The sequence below is a fragment of the Peromyscus maniculatus genome, chromosome 2 (assembly GCF_049852395.1).
Source record: "Peromyscus maniculatus bairdii isolate BWxNUB_F1_BW_parent chromosome 2, HU_Pman_BW_mat_3.1, whole genome shotgun sequence".
Classification (NCBI taxonomy): Eukaryota; Metazoa; Chordata; class Mammalia; order Rodentia; family Cricetidae; genus Peromyscus; species Peromyscus maniculatus.
In genome coordinates, this window is record NC_134853.1 from 69,527,541 (window position 1) to 69,547,997 (window position 20,457).

Below are 20,457 nucleotides of genomic sequence, written 5' to 3' on the forward strand. Positions count from 1 at the left end.
TATGCACACAGTAAATAAATGTAATTTTAAATAAATAATAAAAATAAGATGTAAACAACATGGATGATTGACTGTCAGACCATTGGCTATTGAAGGATTTCCTGTGCATATGGGGATAGGAAGAAATGGCCTTTCAATTGTGTGGAAATGTAACATTTTTGTGGTCCAAACTTTCCATAAACAAAGAACTCATCTCCTCTCCCTGTTTAAGAAGTTTTTTCTTTTATTTATTGGGAACAACAGGGGGAAAGTCACCCAATTAGGATTAAAATGTTTGCTCTAAATATGACAAGCTGGATGTTCCATGCACATCTATTTTCTATTCTAACCAGTTTGTCTATGAAATAATGTGAACTCAATATAAAAATGGGGATAGCTAATGAGTGTAAATAGCAGTGCAGGTGGTAAGGCATTCTTTTTATTTAGCTTATTATCATCTCAATGGGAAGCATCTCAATCTTGATTAGGTGGGGGTTTCCCACAGCAAGTTCATAAAATGGACAAAATAGAGCACTTGGTTCTGTGAGGCAGAGAACAGCACATAGCTTTAGTCCTTAAAAATTGAAAAGTAGCTGGGCGGTGGTGGCACACGCCTTTAATCCCAGCACTTGGGAGGCAGAGCCAGGTGGATCATTGTGAGTTCGAGGCCAGCCTGGACTACCGAGTGAGTTCCAGGAAAGGTGCAAAGCTACACAGAGAAACCCTGTCTTGAAAAAACCAAAAAAAAAAAAAAAAAAACCAAAGCTAGAACATTACTACTTCTCATAGATAGGACACAGAATTTATGGAAAAATATATTCTGGCTTAAAATTTGCATTTTAACAATATAATAATATTATCATTGTTATTTTTCTTAAATTATGTGTACTGGTACGTGTCTGTGTGTGGGTTTGTGTGTGTGAATGCAGTGCCAAGGGAGCTAAGGTACAGGCAATTACGAGCCACCTGAGGTGGGTGCTAGGAATTGAACTCAGGTTCTCTGGGAGAGTAGCAGGAATTATTTATTGTTTCTGAGACAGGGTCTCCCTATGTAGCTCTGGCTGTCCTGGAACTCGCTCTGTAGACCAGGCTGGTCTTGAACTCACAGAGATCCACCTGCCTCTGCCTCCTGAGTGGTAGGATTAAAGAGTGTGCTACCGTGCCCGGCTGACAATTTTTTCTACTCTTAACACTTTCAAGCATTAACTCTGCAACAAGAACACAGTTTATCAGTGAGCCCAGGAGGAGTTCAGAAGTCCTAGGACAGACAAATGGCTCCTATCCTCCAAATTGTTCCTTTAAGCATCAGTGTACTCACACAAGTGGTCTGCAGAGTGTTAAGGTGCCGGGCTGCCTGGATTGTGGTACTGACGCGCAGATGTGAAAACGCAGGAGCCGCCGTGGGGCCCGTGGCTTTTCCATGATGGATGATAGCGCTTTCCTTCCCAAGGCAGCCAGTTTCATGGTTCCCGGAGTGACGAGCCCTATGTCCATGTCACTCCCACTGACTAGCCTACTTCAACATAGTCTGCCTCGTCTGAGGAAGCTCTTCTGAGACTTGGCAGCATGGCTTTCGTGTCTTCACGCTGAACGATCGCTTCTCGTAGGTGTGGGTTTGTGACTTTTCTCTCTGCTGATGGTTTTCTGGATTACAATCTTGTAGTGATCCTTGCTGTGATAGTTTGAATGTAATTGGCCCTCATAGGCTCATAGGGATGGGCACTGTTAGGAGGTGTGGCCTTGTTGGAGGAAGTGTGTCACTGGGGGGGTGGGCTTTGAGGTCTCCTTTGCTCAAGCTTCCCTCAGTGTGACAGTCATTCACTTCCTGTTGCCTGTGGATCAAGATGTAGGAATCTCAGCTCCTTCTCCAGCACCATGTCATGCCATGATGATATTGTGTTAAACCTCTGAAAATATGAGCCACCTCAATTAAATGTTTTTCCTTTATAAGAGTTGCCATGGTCACAATGTCTCTTCACAGCGATAGAAACCCTAACTAAGACACTTGCAGATGGTCTAATCCAGAAAAGTCCCTGGTTCCACCAAGAGCCAAAGAGTGCTCCTGGGAATGAAGGGTCACTTCTGATGAGCACCAAGAATGCCAGTGGAGCTCGGGAATGGGTTAACACTTGGCCAATCACACCGTTAGCTTGGGTGAAATTTGTGGTCAGTGGAATACGGAGCTGGTTTTCAAATGAATAGCTTCTAAGCGGAGTCCACCACCCGTGCTTGTCCAATTGATTTTTTTTCCCCTCAGAGTCACTCTCCCTATTAATCGCTGTCGGGTCATGTTGCCTTGGCGGGCGTTTTGGCCACAGGGCTTTCGTAGTCCTGAGACTAAAAGGCTTATTTGTACAGTTGCCAGCTATAATCATCGGCCTTTCTTGTCAAGGATCCTCCTCTTCTCAGGTCTCCTCCGCTTTTCTAGTGCTCAGCCAGCTAATTGTCTTTAACAAGGTCCAGCTCTGGGCCTAACTCTTAGGAGGCTGCCCTCCCTGTCATGAGAAACAGTGATTGCCTCCTGTGTATCCCTGACCTCTCTCTGCCTCTCTTCTGCCCTGTCTCTGGTTGCTCCATCTTCTGAGTCTTTAGTGACGCTCCTTTCCTGATGCCTTGAATGCTCATGGTTGACAGCCCTGTCCCTCTGTGCCCTCTTACACTGCTCTTGGGTTTCCATGACCTTTGACTCATAGCTTCTCCTGATTCTCATGGATCTCATTCGATTTCTGTTGCTTGAGATCTGACGCCCTCTTAGAGTTCTACACTCCTAAATCCTCTCTCTGCCTTCCTCCAAGGCCTTGCTAAACATCGTCAAGAAGGGCTAAGCCAAGGGGAGCCTGAGTGACTGGATAGAAATCAGGACTTACAGCTCAGTGGTAGATCCCTTGTCTGACAGGAGCGAGGCCCTGGGTTTGATCCTCAGCATAGAAAAGGAAGGGAAAGGAAAGAAAGAGACCAGGACTATCTGGAGTGCAGATAAACCACTGCTGAACCGCCTGATGGCTCTGCATCTGGCCTTCTCTGCAGTGGGGCTGCAGGAGAGGTTAGTAAATGCTTTGCAGGAATGAATCCACGTCCACAGGACCCTGGCCTGTCCATCTGGAAGCTCTCTTCTAAAGAAAAATGAACTCGGTTGGCTCTGACTTGTCCTTGGTAACTACTTAGTCATCAGTGATCTGCATCCAAAGCTCCCTGCACGTCTCTTAGATTTTTACCAAGAATTAACAGCAGGCTTTCCAGTGTGTGCTTTTCTGGAACTTCCAGGTTTGTTGTGGAGAACTTGATGTTGACCATCTGTAGTCTTTAAGTATGTCTTCCTTTCCCTGATCTTGGGCAGTGCCAACTGTGGCATATTTGGTTCCATGAGCATCTAGATTTACCTGGAGAGCCGTCTTAAACCTCCTCAAGTCATCTGGTCATCTCATCACCAGCTCTGGATTTCAACTTTTTCTTTTCTTATTTTGGTTATCCTTTCAGGTTGGAAAACCAGGAATTTGCACGTGTGTTTCTTCCTGGGAACAGCCAGGCCTCCTTCCCTCTCTGTTCCAGTTTTTGTTACTGTCTGCTTTGCAAGCAAGCTGCGTCTCTGAGATGCTGAGTCACAGTTGTGTGTCCTGTCACACCAAGTAACATCACAGTTATCTTCTTGTTAAAATGTCAGGGTCCTTTGTTCATTTCGTGTACTTCGTGCAGTGCTCTGTTGATATCTAAGTCCTTGAACTTTGCTTCCTGCAAGTTCCCCATTGCTTCCCTTGGCTACATAGAACATGGTCCAGAGTGCCATCTTGGGGCTCTTATATACCACAGATACCCTAAAAGTTGGCCTACACGACCTAGAGTGTTGAAGGGAATGTGGGATCTAGCTGGAAAATACTCCACTGAACAGGAAGAGCGTGTCCTGTTGGACTGATTCATATAAGAACTACTCAAGCATCACAGTTTGACCTGATAAGATCTGTATAAGGGTTTGCCATTTAATCATAACTACTAACTTGAGTCTTTATACTTCTGGAGAAAGAGAGTGCCAGCCACATGTCACAGAGGCCCGAGCATCAGGGAGCTCTGTCTAGTTCCCATAGGTGTTCATGGACAGACAGACAAATTCAGAGAGGGCCAAAGTCAGCCAAAGTTACCCAGTTATTTTTAAGGTTTTATTTATTTATGTGTACGTGTCTGTCTGTCTGGTGTGTGTGTGTGTGTGTGTGTGTGTGTGTGTGTGTGTGTGTGTGTGTGTGTGTGTGTGTGCTTGCGTGCACATGGAGACCAGAAAGGCTTGGGATCAGGCTTTGTTACCTAAGAGCTAGGACCTGAGGTCCAGTCCTAATGATTTCATGGTTACACACACACACACTCACACACACACACACACACACTCACACACACACACACTCACACACGCTCATAGCAATTTGTATTTGATGTTTTCACAACCCCTGAGGCAGCACTTGGCTGGACTTCAGGGCTTCCCCTCTAGTCCTCTCTGTGTCCATGTGTCACCACCACTGTGCCGCCATTTGGGATCTCCAGCTGTGTAGACACACCAGAACAGTCTCTAGGTTGGGTTCCTTAGATTCTAGGAAAAGAAATCTTTAAACAGCGTACCCTCCCTTCGTGTGGGCTTGACTGAGTCTGTAGCGGCCCTGAGGCTGTTTGTCGTTGTTTTTAAGACGATGTAAATGTAAAAAGAAGTGCGCTCTTCCAAAGTGTGTCGTGTTACTATTTTTCAGGGAGCTCCCAAGTCATCCTTCTTGACGGAGGAGAAGAGGGCCCGGCTGAAGACCAACCCTGTGAAGGTGCACTTTGCGGAGGAGGTGCTGGTCAGTGGGCACAGCCAGGTGCGTCACCGGGGAGAGATGGGAGCACTTGCTCCAGCAGACAAGCCTCTTTTAGCACATGCCTCCCCGGAACTCTGGACTCTTCAGAGAGCGTTTGCAGGAGGCTTAGTGTGCTTCCTCTGGTGGCAGCTGCCGGCCCTGGACAAAGGAAGCTGGTGGGGTCCTGGGCTATGTGGGATGAGGAACAAGCTCTGGTGTGGCTGCTGGTGTTCACCAGCTCCACTTCCTTGCTGTGATTTCCTACAGGTTCCAGTTCTCACTATGAACTTACCATTCCCTTGAAAAGGAAATATTAATATATTGCCAATAATGATGGTGGATGCTAGGATTGCTGTTTTGATTTTTTTGTTGTTGTTTTTGGTTTGGGTTTTTTTGTTTGTTTGTTTGTTTGTTTTTCCAAGACAGGGTTTCTCTGTGTAGTTTTGGTGCCTGTCCTGGATCTCACTCTGTAAACCAGGCTGGCCTTGAACTCACAGAGATCTGCCTGGTCAGCCTGCCTCTGCCTCCCGAGTGCTGGGATTAAAGCCGTGCACCGCCGCCACCACCCAGCATGCTGTTTTGATTTTTAACATCTGAGCCCGGCATCTTATTGAACCTCTGTTAAGAACTGTAAACCTTTTCTATGCCTAATCCTTAGTCACCACCATATCCTGTAAAGGACGAATTGTAGCAAAAGAAGAAACAGAGGCTTAGATTAAGAGAATTAACTGCTAAATCACACAGAAAGGAAAGAGAGGAGCCTGAGTCTATGTGACTTCCTTTTTTTTCCCTAGACATCCTCTCTAGTCCTTTTTGATATAGAGAGATCCAGGTTTGATGGGAGGAGGCTGGGAGTGTGGGAGTGTGATGTCAGAAGACATATTTGTTAAGGGAAATTTAGGCCTGCCAGTTAATTGTTTTAAGATTTATTTTTATTTTTTATTTATGTGTGTATATCTGTGTTTGTCTGTAGACTGTATGTGTGTATCCGTGTCTTTCTGTATACTGTGTGTGTGTGTATGTGTGTGTGTGTGTGTTTGCATGCATGTTCACAGAAGCCAGAAGAGTGCATTGGATCCCCTGTGACTGGAGTTACAGTTGTGAGCACCCTGTGGATTCTGAGAACTGAACTCAGGTTCTCTGCAAAGAACAACAAACATTCCTAACCATGGAGCCATTTCCCAGCCTGAGGTTGATGTTTTTAAATATGAATTTATTGATCAAAGGCACATTTACTCGTAATTTATAAAATGCCTGGCAACTATTGCCATTCTGAATCCAGCAACCAGTGTTAGATTTTAAAGCTTTCAAGTCAAAACCCCTTGTCATCCAGAGAAACTGAAGGAATAGGGTCCGTGGCCATTTAAACAAAGGATCCGGTTGACCTGGTCCACATTTATTCTCTTTATTTTCTCCCTGCCCTGCTGTGTGACAGACATCTTCAGTTAGACCGAGAGAAAAAGATAAGCTTGTTCAGGAAGGGCTAGCAAGGCCTAACACATCAATCCATAACCTGGGTTGCTACCTGTCAGCAGTGATTTGAATCTCAGAGTTGACACTTGTGAAAATGGATTGAACCTCTCCCAAGATTAAATTGAGATTCAACATGTGCATTCACTTAATCTTAGCCAAAAGGCCAAAACGCGATCAACTTGTGGACTGCAGAGTAAGATACATGAGGAGTAGTGGGAATAAGAAACAGCCCAGGACAGAGCGAGTGAAGGCACCTCAGGTGTGGACCGGGTACCCTGGACTGTTACTTTAAAAATGGCCATCATCCCTTGTCCTCTGGTGTCTGTTCTGCAGACAAGAGAAGGACACATTTTGAGACCCAGACAGGCTACTGAACTGGTTAAGGGTTTTGGTGGGGATGGGCAGTTTAGAGGACCAGTCCTCCCCGAAAAGTGTCTCTGGGAAGCTTACAGGTTGGCATCTGCACCAGCCGTCCATGGACGAGGCAGTGAAGCCAGTGAGCATTCATCTCAACCTGCCTCTCCTTCCTCACAAGCGTTTAGAGGCTGATAACACTGATTGAACTTCCCTTGAAAGTGAGAAGACCGCTCTAAGGGTGCACACCATTCTAGAGCAGTGGTTCTCAACCTTCCTAATGCTGCAACCCTTTAATACAGCTCCTCGTGTTGTGCTGACCAACCATAAATTATTTTGTTGCTTCATCATAACTATGATTGTGATACTGTTATGAGTCCTAATGTAAATATCCGGCATGCAGGATATCTGACATTGGACTCTTGTGAAAGGGCCATTGGACACCCCCCCACACCCCCCCACACCCCCCCACCCCCCCGCAAGGGGTCGCAGCCCGCGGGTGGAGAACTGTGGCACTAGGTTGTTCTAGAGTAGTAAAACCCAGCCTTGGAAACGGGTCTGGCTTGGTTCACAGTTAAAGAGACACAAAGGAAGCTGTTACGAAGTGATGGAGCTGGTGAGCTGCCAGCTCATCCATCAGTAAAGGAGCACAAATCAGAAAAAACGTCAGCCTGGATGCAATCGTGCCCCACTGGGGGCCTTGTGAAATAGTTTATAAACTTACGGGGGAGGTGGAAAAAGACACAGCTCAATGTCTGCCATGAAATATGGCCAAGACATCTCACTTCTGTAAATTTAGAACATAAGGAAATTCAAATGCAAGAAATGCATATACAGAAAGATAGTTGTAGTATCAGTATTTTAAACAGCCAAACCCAGAAAGACGCTGCGTGTCTAGAATGGAGAGGTGGTTATGTCAACTCCAATATTTCAGTTCCTTAGAATATTCTAAAGCCTTTGCAATAATAAACAGAAAGCCTACATTAAAATTATATGTGAAATGTTGAAGAAGAATGAAAGAATGTAGAATTGTGCACAGTCTGATTTTTCAGCTCTCTAAAATCGATGTACAAATTTAGACAAGAATTGAAAGAAGCTTTAAAGAGAAACAAATGGTGTGAGATGTATGTCAGGGCGGTGTTTTTTTGGAAGCCTTGTAAATCACAGATTATAATAGTCTAAGGAGAAAAGCCCAAGTGGGAAATCCAAAATGAGATTTCTACACCCAGAGCCAGAAATGGGAAATGAGAGCAGAGGGCTGCTTGAATCAAGTCCCACGTCGTGGCTGAGTGGGATTTGGTACTGGAGCCTGTCTTAGCTAGGGTTTCTGTTGCTGTGATTAAACACCATGACCAGGGCAACTAGGAGAGAAAAGGGTAAACCTTCAACTTAGAACTCCATCACTGAGGGAAGTCAGGGTAGAAACCCAGGGCAGGAACCTGGAGACAGGAGCAGAAACGGAGGCCATGGAGGAAGGCTGCCTACTGTCAGGTTCCTTCCCCTGCCTGGCTGAACCTGCTTTCTTATAAACCTCAGGACCCCCTGCCCTGGGGAGGAACGGGCTGGGCCCTCCCACATCAATCATTAATCAAGAAAATGTCCTAAAGACTTGTCTATAGTCATTCTGATGGAGCTTTTTCTCTTCCCAGATGACTCCAGCTTCTGTCAAGTTGACAAAATAAAAAATAAAAATAAAAAAAAAATTTTTTTTAGCTGAGCTATGATATTTCACCCTAGAAGACTCTAGATCCTCATGGGGAAAATGCTTTCAGGTGGTCTTTTTTTTCTGGGGGGCAGGGGTGAGGAACTTTCTTGCCCAGTTGGGATTTCTACCCAGATTCTCCGTAGAGACACATAGATACCCCTGGTAGTTCTGGTTCAAATCCTGGGAACTCGAGAATTTCTCACTAGTTCTCACTTAGTTTCAGCTCAACTCGGAGATCATTTAGATCCCCCCAATGCTTCCCTACTCCCAGGAATCCTGACTGGCATGGAGTTACTAAAGACTAGCCCTATGCCTCCTACTCCCAAGGCCTATAAGAGTGGCGGGGTCCCTTTGAGAGGTGATGGTTGGGGTCAGTGGAGGGACAGGGTGTCTCTCTCTCTCTGTCCCTTGCTGATGCTTCACTGAAGAGCTGCTGTAGTAAAATGGGGGAGGGCAGGCTCTAGGGAAGCACCCCACTTCTACCCCCACCCTTATTCCACACCAGCCCCACACAGAACGGTCAAGAATCTCAGAAAGGCCCCACATGAAGAGCACAGAAAATGACAGATAGCGGTCATCATTTTTCAATTGTGTCCCTTAAGGGTGGCAACCAACAGGTGCACATCAGTGAATGGTTGTGAGCTGCCCACGGGCCCCTGAAGTGCTCGGACAGGGCGAGACTCACCTTTCCGTCCCCACTCCCCATCACCCGAACCGCTCTCATGCATGTTCCCGGACAAAGCAGATCCACCTGCCCTGGAGAAATCCCCAGATGCTAACCAGCAGCAATCTGCTCTCCAAAACGGGCAGTGCCAGGCAGCTGGGGCGTGGTACGCCAGAGCCAGAAGAACGGGTCAGCACCGTCACACCACTCTTGTGTTTTCCAGGGGAACTCTCTGCTGTGTATGCCCAATGTGCTCAAGGTGTACCTGGAGAATGGACAGACCAAAGCGTTCAAGTTTGAGGCAAACACAACTGTGAAGGTATTAAGAGGAAACCTGGACCTTGCTTCCTAGCTTAATGGACTCCCAGACAGCCTGGCCTCTGTCTGCCTTAGTGTTCTGCCCACTGTGATCTGAGTGCCCATGCCAAGATGTGTACCGTACTATCTCATTTGGTTCCGCAGCCACCCAGTAAGATGGTGTTTTTGTTACCTCCTGCAGGGAAGGGACTCGGGATTCCAAGAGGCAGAGTGGCTTGTCCAAGGTCATATTACATCTCCTATGCCTTCACCCTTAACCACCAGACTTCCCTGCCTCTTGTCTCCACCTGCTACCCAAACACCAAATTAGCTAAACACCAAGGCAAGATGTGAGAACAAGCCCAGGCCCTTGCATGCTCTTATACACAACAAACTCCCTCTTGAGATTCTCTAAGAGGGGTTATTGAGCCTGGTAAAGACCGCGGGAGCCTTCCGTCAAGTTTAGAGAGAGTGGGCAACCCAGAAACTCCAATCGTCCACAGCAGAGCAAAATGAAGCTACAAGAGGTGGGATGAGTAAGTCGTGCGTGTACCACATAGGGTGCATCTTTCTCATGCCAGCAGGGAAAAGGACATGTACCAAGATTTCCGGTGCACAGCAGGAAAACGGGCATTATCAAGTGAAGCATGCGGTTGGGAGAGCAGGCTGTTCTCTTGGGGAAGGGAGGGGCAGTAGCCACGGAGGGCCTCCAGTGCTGGACAGCACTGTCCAGAGATAGGAGAAATGGCGCTGGTTGTTCTTGAGCACGGAAGGAAGAGGTGTCGGAGAGAGGCTGCAGAGAGGAAGCAAACTGTTGGAGCTGTTTTTAGAACATTAAAAGAGCTGAGTGTGGTGACACACGCCTTTAATTCCAGCACTCAGGAAGCAGAGCCCAGCTCTTTAGGGGCTGAAGAACAGGTAGAGGTGGGATGATGTAGTTGTGGGTTATAGATGGCAACAAGACACATACACTTGTACAAGTACACACACACACACACACACACACACTCACACGCACACGCACGCACGCACGCACGCACGCACGCACGCACATACACCTAGGAGCATACCTTCCTTTGGCAATTTCCCATGATACTCCAAATTCCCACAGTTTCTCCCTGAGTGTAACTTAGAGGATAGAGAGAGAGCCCTTTGGAACCCGGGAAGCTCCAAGCCATTGGAGGAAAAAGAGGGAGAAATGGACGGGTTTCGTTCACGCCGGCCACTCTGCTGAGCACTTCCTTTTGTGCTGTCTACTGTAACGTCTGACTGACCTTGAGAGATGGCTGACTAGCAAGCTCTATCCCAACAGGCCCCATAGGTCCCCGTCTTGTCACGATCCACTGGCTTATAGTTGCCATCACGCTTGTCTGCTGCCGAGCTCCGGGCTGGGCTTGCCTCCCCGTCCTTCTGCTTCAGGAGGGAGGTGTTGTGAGCGCATCAGGCTGGGTTTACTTCTGTCATCTTCCATCAAAGGAGTGTGGACGAGGGCAAGTAAGCCTTCAGTGGCAGCCCAAAATACCTGGAGGGGACTTACAATAAAAGTTCACGTCACAGAGGAATTAACAAGATAGAGTTATGACGGTGAACAAAAGCTTAGCCGGTATAATACTGGCTAATCTTATCTGCAGTGGCCAAATTTTATAAAGTGTGTCTTTCCATGGTGGGTATAGACAAATCCTACTAGTGAAAAAAGGAAAACTCACGTGAGCTCATTGGGGACTTCTCCTGCCCACTCCCTTACCAAGGGAAGAAAATCTTAAATAAAAAAAAAAAAAATCCTTTCTGGGACCAGGTATATAGCTCAATTGGTAGAATTTTTGCCTAGTCACCATGAATCTCTGGAGTCATCCTCTAGAGCAGTGGTTCTCATCCTGTGGGCCACGACTCCTTTGGGAGTTGAATGACCCTTTCATGGGAATTGAATATGAGATATCCTGTGTATCAGGTATTTATGATTCTTAACAGTAGCAAAATGACAGTTATGAAGTAGCAACAAAAATAATTTTGTGGTTGGGGGTTTCTACAGCATGAGGAACTATATTAAGGGGTCAAAGCATTAGGAAGGTTGAGAACCACTGCCTAGATCTACATGATAAAAGACCAGACAATACATGTTTTAGGTTTTGAGGGCCATCAAGTCACTTACTCAACTTTGCTATCATAGTGACTGGCATGGCTTTGTTCTCATGAATTTTAACAAAATCAGCAGGGAGCTGGGTTTGTCCCAGGGCTGTGGTTCCACATCTCCTCTCTGGATGGTAGGTGGAGGACTGCTAGGTGGCAGGAGGGTCCATTGGACAGCACGTTGCCAAAACAGCAAATATGTCAATGGAAAGATGGGAAAAAGGGACTGACAGAGTCAGGCTTGCCAGCCAGTCAAGAAGCAATAATATGGACCAGTGAAATGCCTCAGCCAGTAAAAGCACTCGCCACAAACCTGACAAACTGAGTTTGAGCCTCAGAACCCACAATGGTGGAAGGTGTCGCTGGAGAGTTTCTCTCCGAGTACCACCAAGCCCGCCCCCCAGTCCCACAATCCACTTATAAAATAATCACTCAGATGCTTATATTACTTATAAACTGTATGGCTGTGGCAGGCTTCTTGCTATCTAGTTCTTGTATCTTAAATTAACTTATTTCTATTAATCTATAAGTTGCCACGTGGCTCACCATTATCTTAACATCTGCTTCTCATCCTGGCGGCTGGCAGTGTCTCTCTGCCTCAGCCTTCCACTTCCCAGAATTCTCCTCTTTCTTTGTCCCGCCTATACTTCCTGCCTGGCTACTGGCCAATCAGTGTTTTATTTATCAATCAATCATAGCAGTACATTTGCAGCATAGAGAACATCCCACAGCAGGAAGGAGAGAACAGATCCCTGCGGATTGTCCTCTTACCTCCACAGGCACACTGTGGCATGTGCACAACTACACACATGCACAGAAAACAAGTAAATTAAATGTAACAAAATAAAATTTTTTTCATAAATTGAGCAGTCAGCCTGCAATGCCAAAAGTATATATGTCCATATTTCATAATAATTGTATAGTTAGGAGAGAGTGACGGGGCTTTCTGTCGTGGTAAGCACAGTGCCTGGCACACAGTAGGTGCTTGATTAATGCTGTGGAGTTGCAGAAACAGATAACCCTTTGTGGGATTTAGTCACTGGTTCAGTTGTGGAGGGGGATGGAACCCATAGTGAGGGGACTGGTAGTCACAGGGAGCAGGCAGAACTTAGTGGTTTGGGGCTTTAAATCTGTGGTTCTGACGGGAGTTCTAGAGTGCATCCACAGTGGGCACTCATCACGTGGCACTCTGAGCATCTCCTAGGCCACAAGCGTTGGCGTATAACAGACCCCAACTCTGCTGGCTAGTCTTATGTCTGCTTGACACAGACTAGAGTCATCTGAAAGGAGGGAACCTCCATTGAGAAAATGTCTCCATAAGAGCCAACTGTGGGGCATTTTCTTAATTAGTCATTGAAGGGGGAGGCCCCAGCCCATTATGAATAATGCCATCCCTGGGCTGGTGGTCCTGAGCAAGGCTGAGCAAGCCACGGGGAGCAAGCCAGTAAGCAGCACCCCTCCATAGCCCCTGTGTCAGCTCCTGCCTCCATGTTCCTGCCCTGTGTGAGTTCCTGTCCTGACTTCCTTTGATGATGAACAGCTTGCTTGTGGCCTTGGTCTTTGTCACAGCACTAGAAACCCTGACCAAGACTGCAGCATAGGTGAGGTTTACACTGTCAGCAAGCTGCTGTCTATTAGGGAAGAAGGTAATGAACAAGAAAACAAATGCTGGAAGTGAGCGTATGTGGAACACTGCCCGCCAGCAAGTGTCCTCAGTGCCTTCTGTGGGGAAATGGATGCACACTACAGCAGTCTGGTTGATAGAACATAATTTATGAAAGAAATGGACATTAAATAATGATGGAGCTAGCCAGGTGGCGGTGGTGCATGCCTTTAATCCCAGCACTCAGGAGGCAGAGGCAGGTGGATCTCTGTGAGTTTGAGGCCAGCCTGGGCTACAGAGTGAGTTCCAGGACAGGCTCCAAAGCTACAAAGAGAAACCCTGTCTCAAACCTCCCACCCCAACCCCCCAAAAAATGATGGAACTAAACATGCCCCAGGAGCTGGGGACCTAGCTCAGTGGGAAAGCTCTTGTCTAGTATGTATGAGGCCATAGGTTCAATCTCCAGAATGGAAAGCAAACAAAGATGGCCCTGGAACTGAGGGTACTAGGCAGAGTGTCGTTTAGATACAGTAGCCACACATTACCTCTCTGAAGAGGTGACATGTGAGCTTAAACTTGAAGGGAGAGAAACAGCCTTGTGAAGAATGATGGGAAAAGTGTGAAGGTCAGAGGGAACAACATATGTGAGTGCCTGAGGCATTCGCTATGACAGGGGCTCATTGGAGAGAAAGGGCAAATATAGCCCGGCAGCCACCAAACCTCAGCACAGCACTGCCTGCCATTCCATCTGGATGGCCTCCCTGGCAGTTGGTAGACATCGTTTCCTCCATTTCAGAAGAAGAAACTGAAGCCAGTCTCTCATAGTCACATGAGGTCACTGGTAGGAGTCTGTCTAGAAAGCGGTTGATATGAGGCAAGAAGCTGGAATCTCCCTTGGTACCTACATCCTCTGAAGAAAAGCAAGATAGATTGGTGCCGTGTGGTGCTGTGCCGTGTGGTGCAGGGCTGTAAAGGTCCCACGTGGGACCTGGGTCCCTGCCTGTGTTAGCAGTAGCCGAGGGGCAGCAGCTTCTTCCTCCCAGATATTCTGGGGGAGCTGTGAGAAGGTCCAGGAAGTCTTCCACTCATCAGGTGACCCTGTTCCCTCCGCTGCCAGGACATCATCCTCACAGTGAAGGAGAAACTGTCCATCCGAAGTATCGAGTACTTTGCTCTGGCCCTGGAGGAGCAGTACAGCATCTCTCGCCTACACCTACTGCACGAGGAGGAACTCATCCAGCAGGTAGGAGACCCACCCTGCTCTGGGGAGGCCAAGCTGCTCAGCCACATCAGGGCTGGGGCCTGCTGCACTCACTCAGCCTGGGGATAGCAGGACAAGACTCAGGCCTGCTTTGCATCTGCTCCTACGCGGTAGGCAGGGCATAGTCCAGGACACCCATCTTACAGATGTGGAGATGGAGGCTTACGTGGGGACGGTGGTTTTCCCCGGTCATCACATATCTGATAAAGTCTTTTGCTTCCGGCTCTGATGATCTTTCCTGGCACCTGCTGCCTCAGAGCTATTAGGGGACGTTGGTTACTATGTCCGAGACCGTCTTTGTGGCACTTGCCCCACTGAGCTGCATCCCCAGGCCAAACAGCCAGTCCATCTGTGCTACCCAATCCTTTGGCCATGCCAAAAGTTGTACTGACTCCTTAAAGTCAAACACAAGCCAATTCAACAAATCACTGTAGGGTGTATACTATGAATAGATCAGTAGACATTCTACAGTTGAGAAAGGGACGAGCTTCTTCAGCAGGGGAATGGAACGGGGAAGCCTTGACCTTGGAATCACTCAGCCTTCCTCACTGCAAGTGAGTTATGACCCAGTCACCGCTCACCTACTGCTGCAAACCTTTTTAAAATATATATATAAATAATTACTTGCATTTGCGTTGAGGAAGAAAATCAGACTAAACCCCCAAAACAGTTGAAGTGGGGGAGAAGGGAGGAGGAAGGTGCAGAATGGTACAAACTACATCTTTACTTGATGAGATTGACACACTCGTGTGCATTTCCTTTTTCTCCTGGCTGTGATAAAATTCCTGACAGAAGCAACTCAGGAAAAAGGAGGTTTGTTTTAGCTCCGCGTTTAGGAGCTGCAGCACATCACTGGGGAGGCTGTGGCTGCAGGGGAGCTGCAGCACATCACTGGGGAGGCTGTGGCTGCAGGGGAGCTGCAGCACATCACTGGGGAGGCTGTGGCTGCAGGGGAGCTGCAGCACATCACTGGGGAGGCTGTGGCTGCAGGGGAGCTGCAGCACATCACTGGAGAGGCTGTGGCTGCAGGGGAGCTGCAGCACATCACTGGAGAGGCTATGGCTGCAGGGGAGCTGCAGCACATCACTGGAGAGGCTATGGCTGCAGGGGAGCTGCAGCACATCACTGGAGAGGCTGTGGCTGCAGGGGCAGTTCTTGTCCATGGTGGTGGGAGCTGGTGGCAGATGATCACAGTGTGTTGGCAGATGAGAAGCAGAGAGACTGTAGACAGGAGCAGACCCAAGATATACCCCAGGGTTTGGCACCCCTGTCTCAGGGACTCTCCAACCAGGCCCCACCCCCTAAAAGCTCCACAGTCTCCCAAAATAGCCATGCCAACTGAATTGACCCAAGTGTTTAAACATATGCTAGGGGATGGGGGGTTCACATTCAGTCCACAAATCGAGGAGTCCTAGGCTGTCTCTGGGAGGGTATTGAGTGGACAGGGGTTCCTCTGACAGAAGAAACATCACCCTTTTGAGTCACACACGTTTTATACCACAGGAAAGAAATCAGGCTGAGAGAGAAGGCTGTGCTGCCTGGGGAAAGACTGAAATAGAATGGGGCCCCCCTTTCTCTCTCTTCTCTTGTGAAGCCGCCTTCTAGAGAGCCCCAAGGTCACTGTGTCCTCTTTACCCTGGGCAGGTGGTGGAAAGGGAAGACTCGCAGGACTCCCGCTGCCTCTTCAGGGTGTGCTTTGTTCCCAAGGACCCCCTGGACCTGCTGAAAGAAGACCCCGTGGCTTTTGAGTATCTCTACTTGCAGGTGACTGGGCTGAGCTACCTGCCGCCACAGTGTCCTCAAAGATGCATTGGGTTATTCTGGGTTGGTGGCCGCTAAACAACTCTCCCAGAGGGATTGTCTTTTCCTGGAGGACAGTGGCTCCCATTATTCCTCTCAGTAGTCCTCTGATTTGCTGTAGTGGGAGATTTGCAGGAGACTAATCAAATTTAGGCTTAGTCCTCGATGTAGATGATACTTTTTTTTTCTAATACTATTAAGTACTGCTATTGTTTCAGAACAGGGAGGGCTTTAGTGCTTCAGAAACTCATGGTAGAGATGATGGAACTGGGCCTTAGAAGGCGCATGTGTCTGAGGTGCCTACATAATAGTCGAGCCATACCTGGTTGATTGGTTGGTTGCTCTCTCTCTCTCTCTCTCTCTCTGTCTCTCTCTCTCTCCCTTCCTTTCTTTTTTTCTTTTTTGTTTGTTTGTTTTTCAAGGCAGTGTTTCTTCTTTGTAGCCCTGGCTGTTCTAGAACTAGCTCTGTAGACCAGGCTGGCCTCAAACTCAGAGATTCACTTGCCTCTGTCTCCTGAGTGCTGAGATTAAAGGCGGGTGCCACCATGCCCGGCTAGAAACCTGGTTCCCAGCCTGGGCCTGCCCTCTATTGCCTGGGCTGAAATTAATTTTGTTGTTTTGATTTGGATGAAGAGAGTCATCTGGGGAAAATCACCAGTTTACAGAAGAGGCAATTCAATGTGGTGGGTTGACTGGCCCAGGTCTTACAGAAATGGTACCAAGCAATAATAACAGCAGCAGCCACACTACCACCAAGGCATTATATTTGCATTTATATAACTCTGTGTGCTTTATGCTTGCATTTCTGAATATTGTCTTTTCTTTTCAATGTACACTGGTATGAGAGTGTCAGATTCCCTGACCTGGAGACACAGACAGTTGTGAGCGGCTATGTGGTTGCTGGGAACTGAACTGGGTCCTCAGGAAGAACAGTCTGTGCCCTTAACCATTGAGCCATTTCTCCAGCCCATATTGTCTTTTCTAAACCCCACAGAAATCAAGCATTGTAGATCAGATAGTTAGTATGCATTTAACAATGGAAGGCACCGTGCTCAGGAGTTCTTAATAATGTAACTAAGGTTACACAGCCAAGAACCGTCAGAGCCAGCCCTCAATGCTGACTGCAGTCTTTGACCTGAGAGCACAGGGGGCCTGATGTGCATTCTCTTGTTACCCAGCTGCTTTGTGTAATCTCTTGCAGAGTTGCAGTGATGTCCTCCAGGAGCGCTTTGCTGTGGAGATGAAGTGCAACTCTGCTCTCCGGCTTGCAGCCCTGCATATCCAGGAGCGGATGTATGCCTGTGCCCAGCCACAGAAGATCTCACTGAAGTACATAGAGTGAGTGGCAGGGTCGGCAGCTGTGCCGCATTGTGGCCGCTGGCTTCTAGCCAGGGTGGACAGACTCCACAGAAAGCTGATATTCACCCATCTGCCTTTGTCTTCCCATCCGTTCCCCTTTACCCAGCCCGACTCCCCCATCTGGGTAGAAGCCACTTCCACATGCAATGGCACAGGGTCCCTTTGGAAATTTCCAGTCCCTAGAAGGAAGTCCGGGGCAGTCAGTTGGCAGCGTCTAAGGGCAGGGGTGTCTTGGAAATACATTCTTCCAACAGGTGTGAACCAGTTGCTATTGCATTTTGTCCCCCACTCCCAAATGGGGGAGGTGTCAAGTCCTACGATCCATGTACCTCTTGATTCCTAGCTCTGAGAGCTAACACCCTGTTATGCTAACCCCCTCCCCAGGTCTCTGCTGTAGCGTGTCTAAGCGTCAAACTCATACGGAGAAAGCGGAATTTAAAAATAGAACAGATCCCTGGTTCTAGCCCTGGTATAATGAGTCAAGGAGCAACTTCAGGGCGATTCTGAGGCCTCTAGGCTAATGCCATTCTAAAGCTTAGCCTTGGGGATTGGCAGGTGCTCTCTGCCCCAGAGTGTTTGGGCAGTGGACATGGCTGGTGGTTGAGCACTGGCCTAGCTTAGGAAGACCCTGGGTTTGTTCCCTAGCAGAGGGTGGGAGCGTGGCTCCCATGTATGGATGATTGCGCCACACACTTTGTTATTAAAAGGATTGAGAACAGGCCTGTGGGATGGCTCAGCAGGTAGAGGCACTTGCCGCCAAGCTGACAGCCTGAGTTTGATCCCCAGGTGGAAGGAGAGAGTTGATTCCCACAAGTGGTCCTCTGACCACCACACATGAGCACACTTGCTAAAATACAGCATCTCAGACTCTTCCTACAAGTGTGACTCAGTATAGACGCACAATAAAAAAATAAAAATAAAAAGATTGAGAACTTCTGCTTTGATTCATGAAATATCACACAACGCCGAGACCAGTCTATTTCCAGGTTAGTCGGAAGGTCCTAAATTCGGAGTATGTATAATGTATATCATGTGTGTCTATGGGGGGACCCCCACTCTTTCTCACTCTCCTTTTATAGAGAAATACGCATACACAGATAAATACGGATATAGACAGATCTCCCCTTTCTCTTTCTTATCTATACCTCTGTCTCTCTGCCTGTCGGCATTCCTCCCACTAGAGAAAGGTTCTCATGACTGCTGTGTGTTCGGAATTCTAGATCTGAATTCCATGTCATTTGCTCTTTGTTAGAACCAAGTGCACACACAATAAACATGGACCCCCTTGTCTCCATTGTCTCATGGCAGGAAAGACTGGGGAATAGAGAATTTTATATCTCCGACTTTACTCCGAAATATGAAAGGCAAAGACATCAAGAAAGCCATTAGTTTCCACATGAAGAGGAACCAGAATTTGCTGGAACCCCGACAGAAGGTAAGGCAACCATAGCTTCAGCCGACCCACCCAGTTGTCTATCATGAAGCCTTGGGGGAAATGTTCAGCATTGCCTGGATTTTAGGCATGTGAATAACTCTGATTTTAACACTTCTTTTTGTCTATTAAAGCAACTTATTTCTGCTGCTCAGCTGCGCTTAAATTATCTTCAGATCCTTGGGGAACTCAAGACATATGGTGGGAAAGTCTTCAATGCTACCCTGATGGTATGTACCGGACCCCAGTGGACTCCTGCTTGCTTGGGACCTTGAATGTTTACAGATTGGCAGATATTGATCAGGCCCTGGCTTGGTATGTGTTAGCCCCGTGGAAGATGCTAGGGGAGGCAGAGCTGAATTAGTTCTGATTCCTGCCCTCAAGGATGAAATAAGCCACTTCACAAGACAAGGCTGTGAGGCAGGCTATGACCACTGTTCAGGGTGGGAAGACAGATGCCGCCATGGCTGACTGAGTCGGAGTCCGAGAAAGAGAAGACTTTCAGATGGTTGGGCGAAGCCTGGCTGGAAAATGGGAGACAAGCACTGGGGTGCGGTCTATTGTAAGCAGCACCCTTGGGGGTTGGGGTACAGAAGGGCATCAGAGAGGACGGAGAGCGAGAGATAAGAATGGTGGACTGACTACCAGGCTGGGCCCTGACGGTGCAGACCAACAAACTGAGGCGTGGGCCCGAGACAGGAGAAGGATGAGAGCCCTCTGCCCTGAGCCCATCCCTCTGTGTGTGTATAAGGACAAGGCCCCAAAGGTGGGGAAGATACTAGATTGCAGAACAGAGGGATTTGAAGGGCCTGGGAAAGCTTCTCCTGTTCCCACAGGCTCTAGCCCTCCTATCCCAAGCCTGCCTTGGCTTTTCCTGTCTCAGGAAAAGAATTGGCCCCAGGAAAGGGCAGCCAGCTATACAGGACTGGCTCGGGGCTTAACTACAAATATAGAATCATACGGACTCTACTGTCGGAGAACTCAACATGTGATATGAAATCTGAGTGTCAGTGATTGAAATAAGCAAGATGCACCCAGTGTTCCCAGAGACATACAGACGTGGCGTGGGGTCCACGTGGCAGAGAGGGGCTGTTCGGGCTGAGGAGGCTGAGGAGGCTGAGGCTTTCCCTGGGCATAAGATGTTTGTTTGTTTATTTTGTTTTGTTGAGACAGGATCTCATGTAGCCCAAGCTGGCCTCAAATTTGCTGTATACCGGAGGATGACCTAGAACTGGTCCTCCTGCCTCTGTCTTCTGAGGGCTGGGATTACGGGTAGTGCTGCTAATGCCAGGTGGCTGTGGGTTTGGAGGGAGCATTTAAGGAAGGGTCAGGATTTACGTAAGGAACGGTGACAGGGTGAAGTCCAGGAGAGGCGTGCAGTCTGAATTCAGACGCCCGGATGACAAAGTGCAGATGATGGAAGATTATGGAAGAGCTAACAGTCCTCTGCTGAAAAGCCTTACAAAGGGGCCTGAAGAAATGGTGGCCTAGGCGTTAAGAGCAGGTACTGCTCTTGCAGACAACCTTAGTTCAGTTCCCAGCACCTACGTCGGGCCGCTCACAATTGCCTATAACTCTAGTTACAGGGA

At 48.0% G+C, this 20,457-nt stretch overlaps 1 protein-coding gene across 4 annotated transcripts in view; it reads left to right on the forward strand.

The window, feature by feature from the left end:
* The window catches only part of Frmpd1 (FERM and PDZ domain containing 1), a 127,581-nt gene that overhangs the window by 97,647 nt on the left and 9,477 nt on the right, over positions 1 to 20,457 (forward strand). For all 4 annotated transcript variants that reach the window (XM_042271086.2, XM_006986041.4, XM_076564121.1 and 1 more), the window contains 7 exons: positions 4,707 to 4,814; positions 9,213 to 9,308; positions 14,134 to 14,259; positions 15,922 to 16,041; positions 17,279 to 17,415; positions 18,745 to 18,871; positions 19,003 to 19,098. In XM_042271086.2, the coding sequence (XP_042127020.1) occupies positions 4,707 to 4,814; positions 9,213 to 9,308; positions 14,134 to 14,259; positions 15,922 to 16,041; positions 17,279 to 17,415; positions 18,745 to 18,871; positions 19,003 to 19,098 (810 nt within the window). The remainder of the gene's footprint in view (positions 1 to 4,706; positions 4,815 to 9,212; positions 9,309 to 14,133; positions 14,260 to 15,921; positions 16,042 to 17,278; positions 17,416 to 18,744; positions 18,872 to 19,002; positions 19,099 to 20,457) is intronic.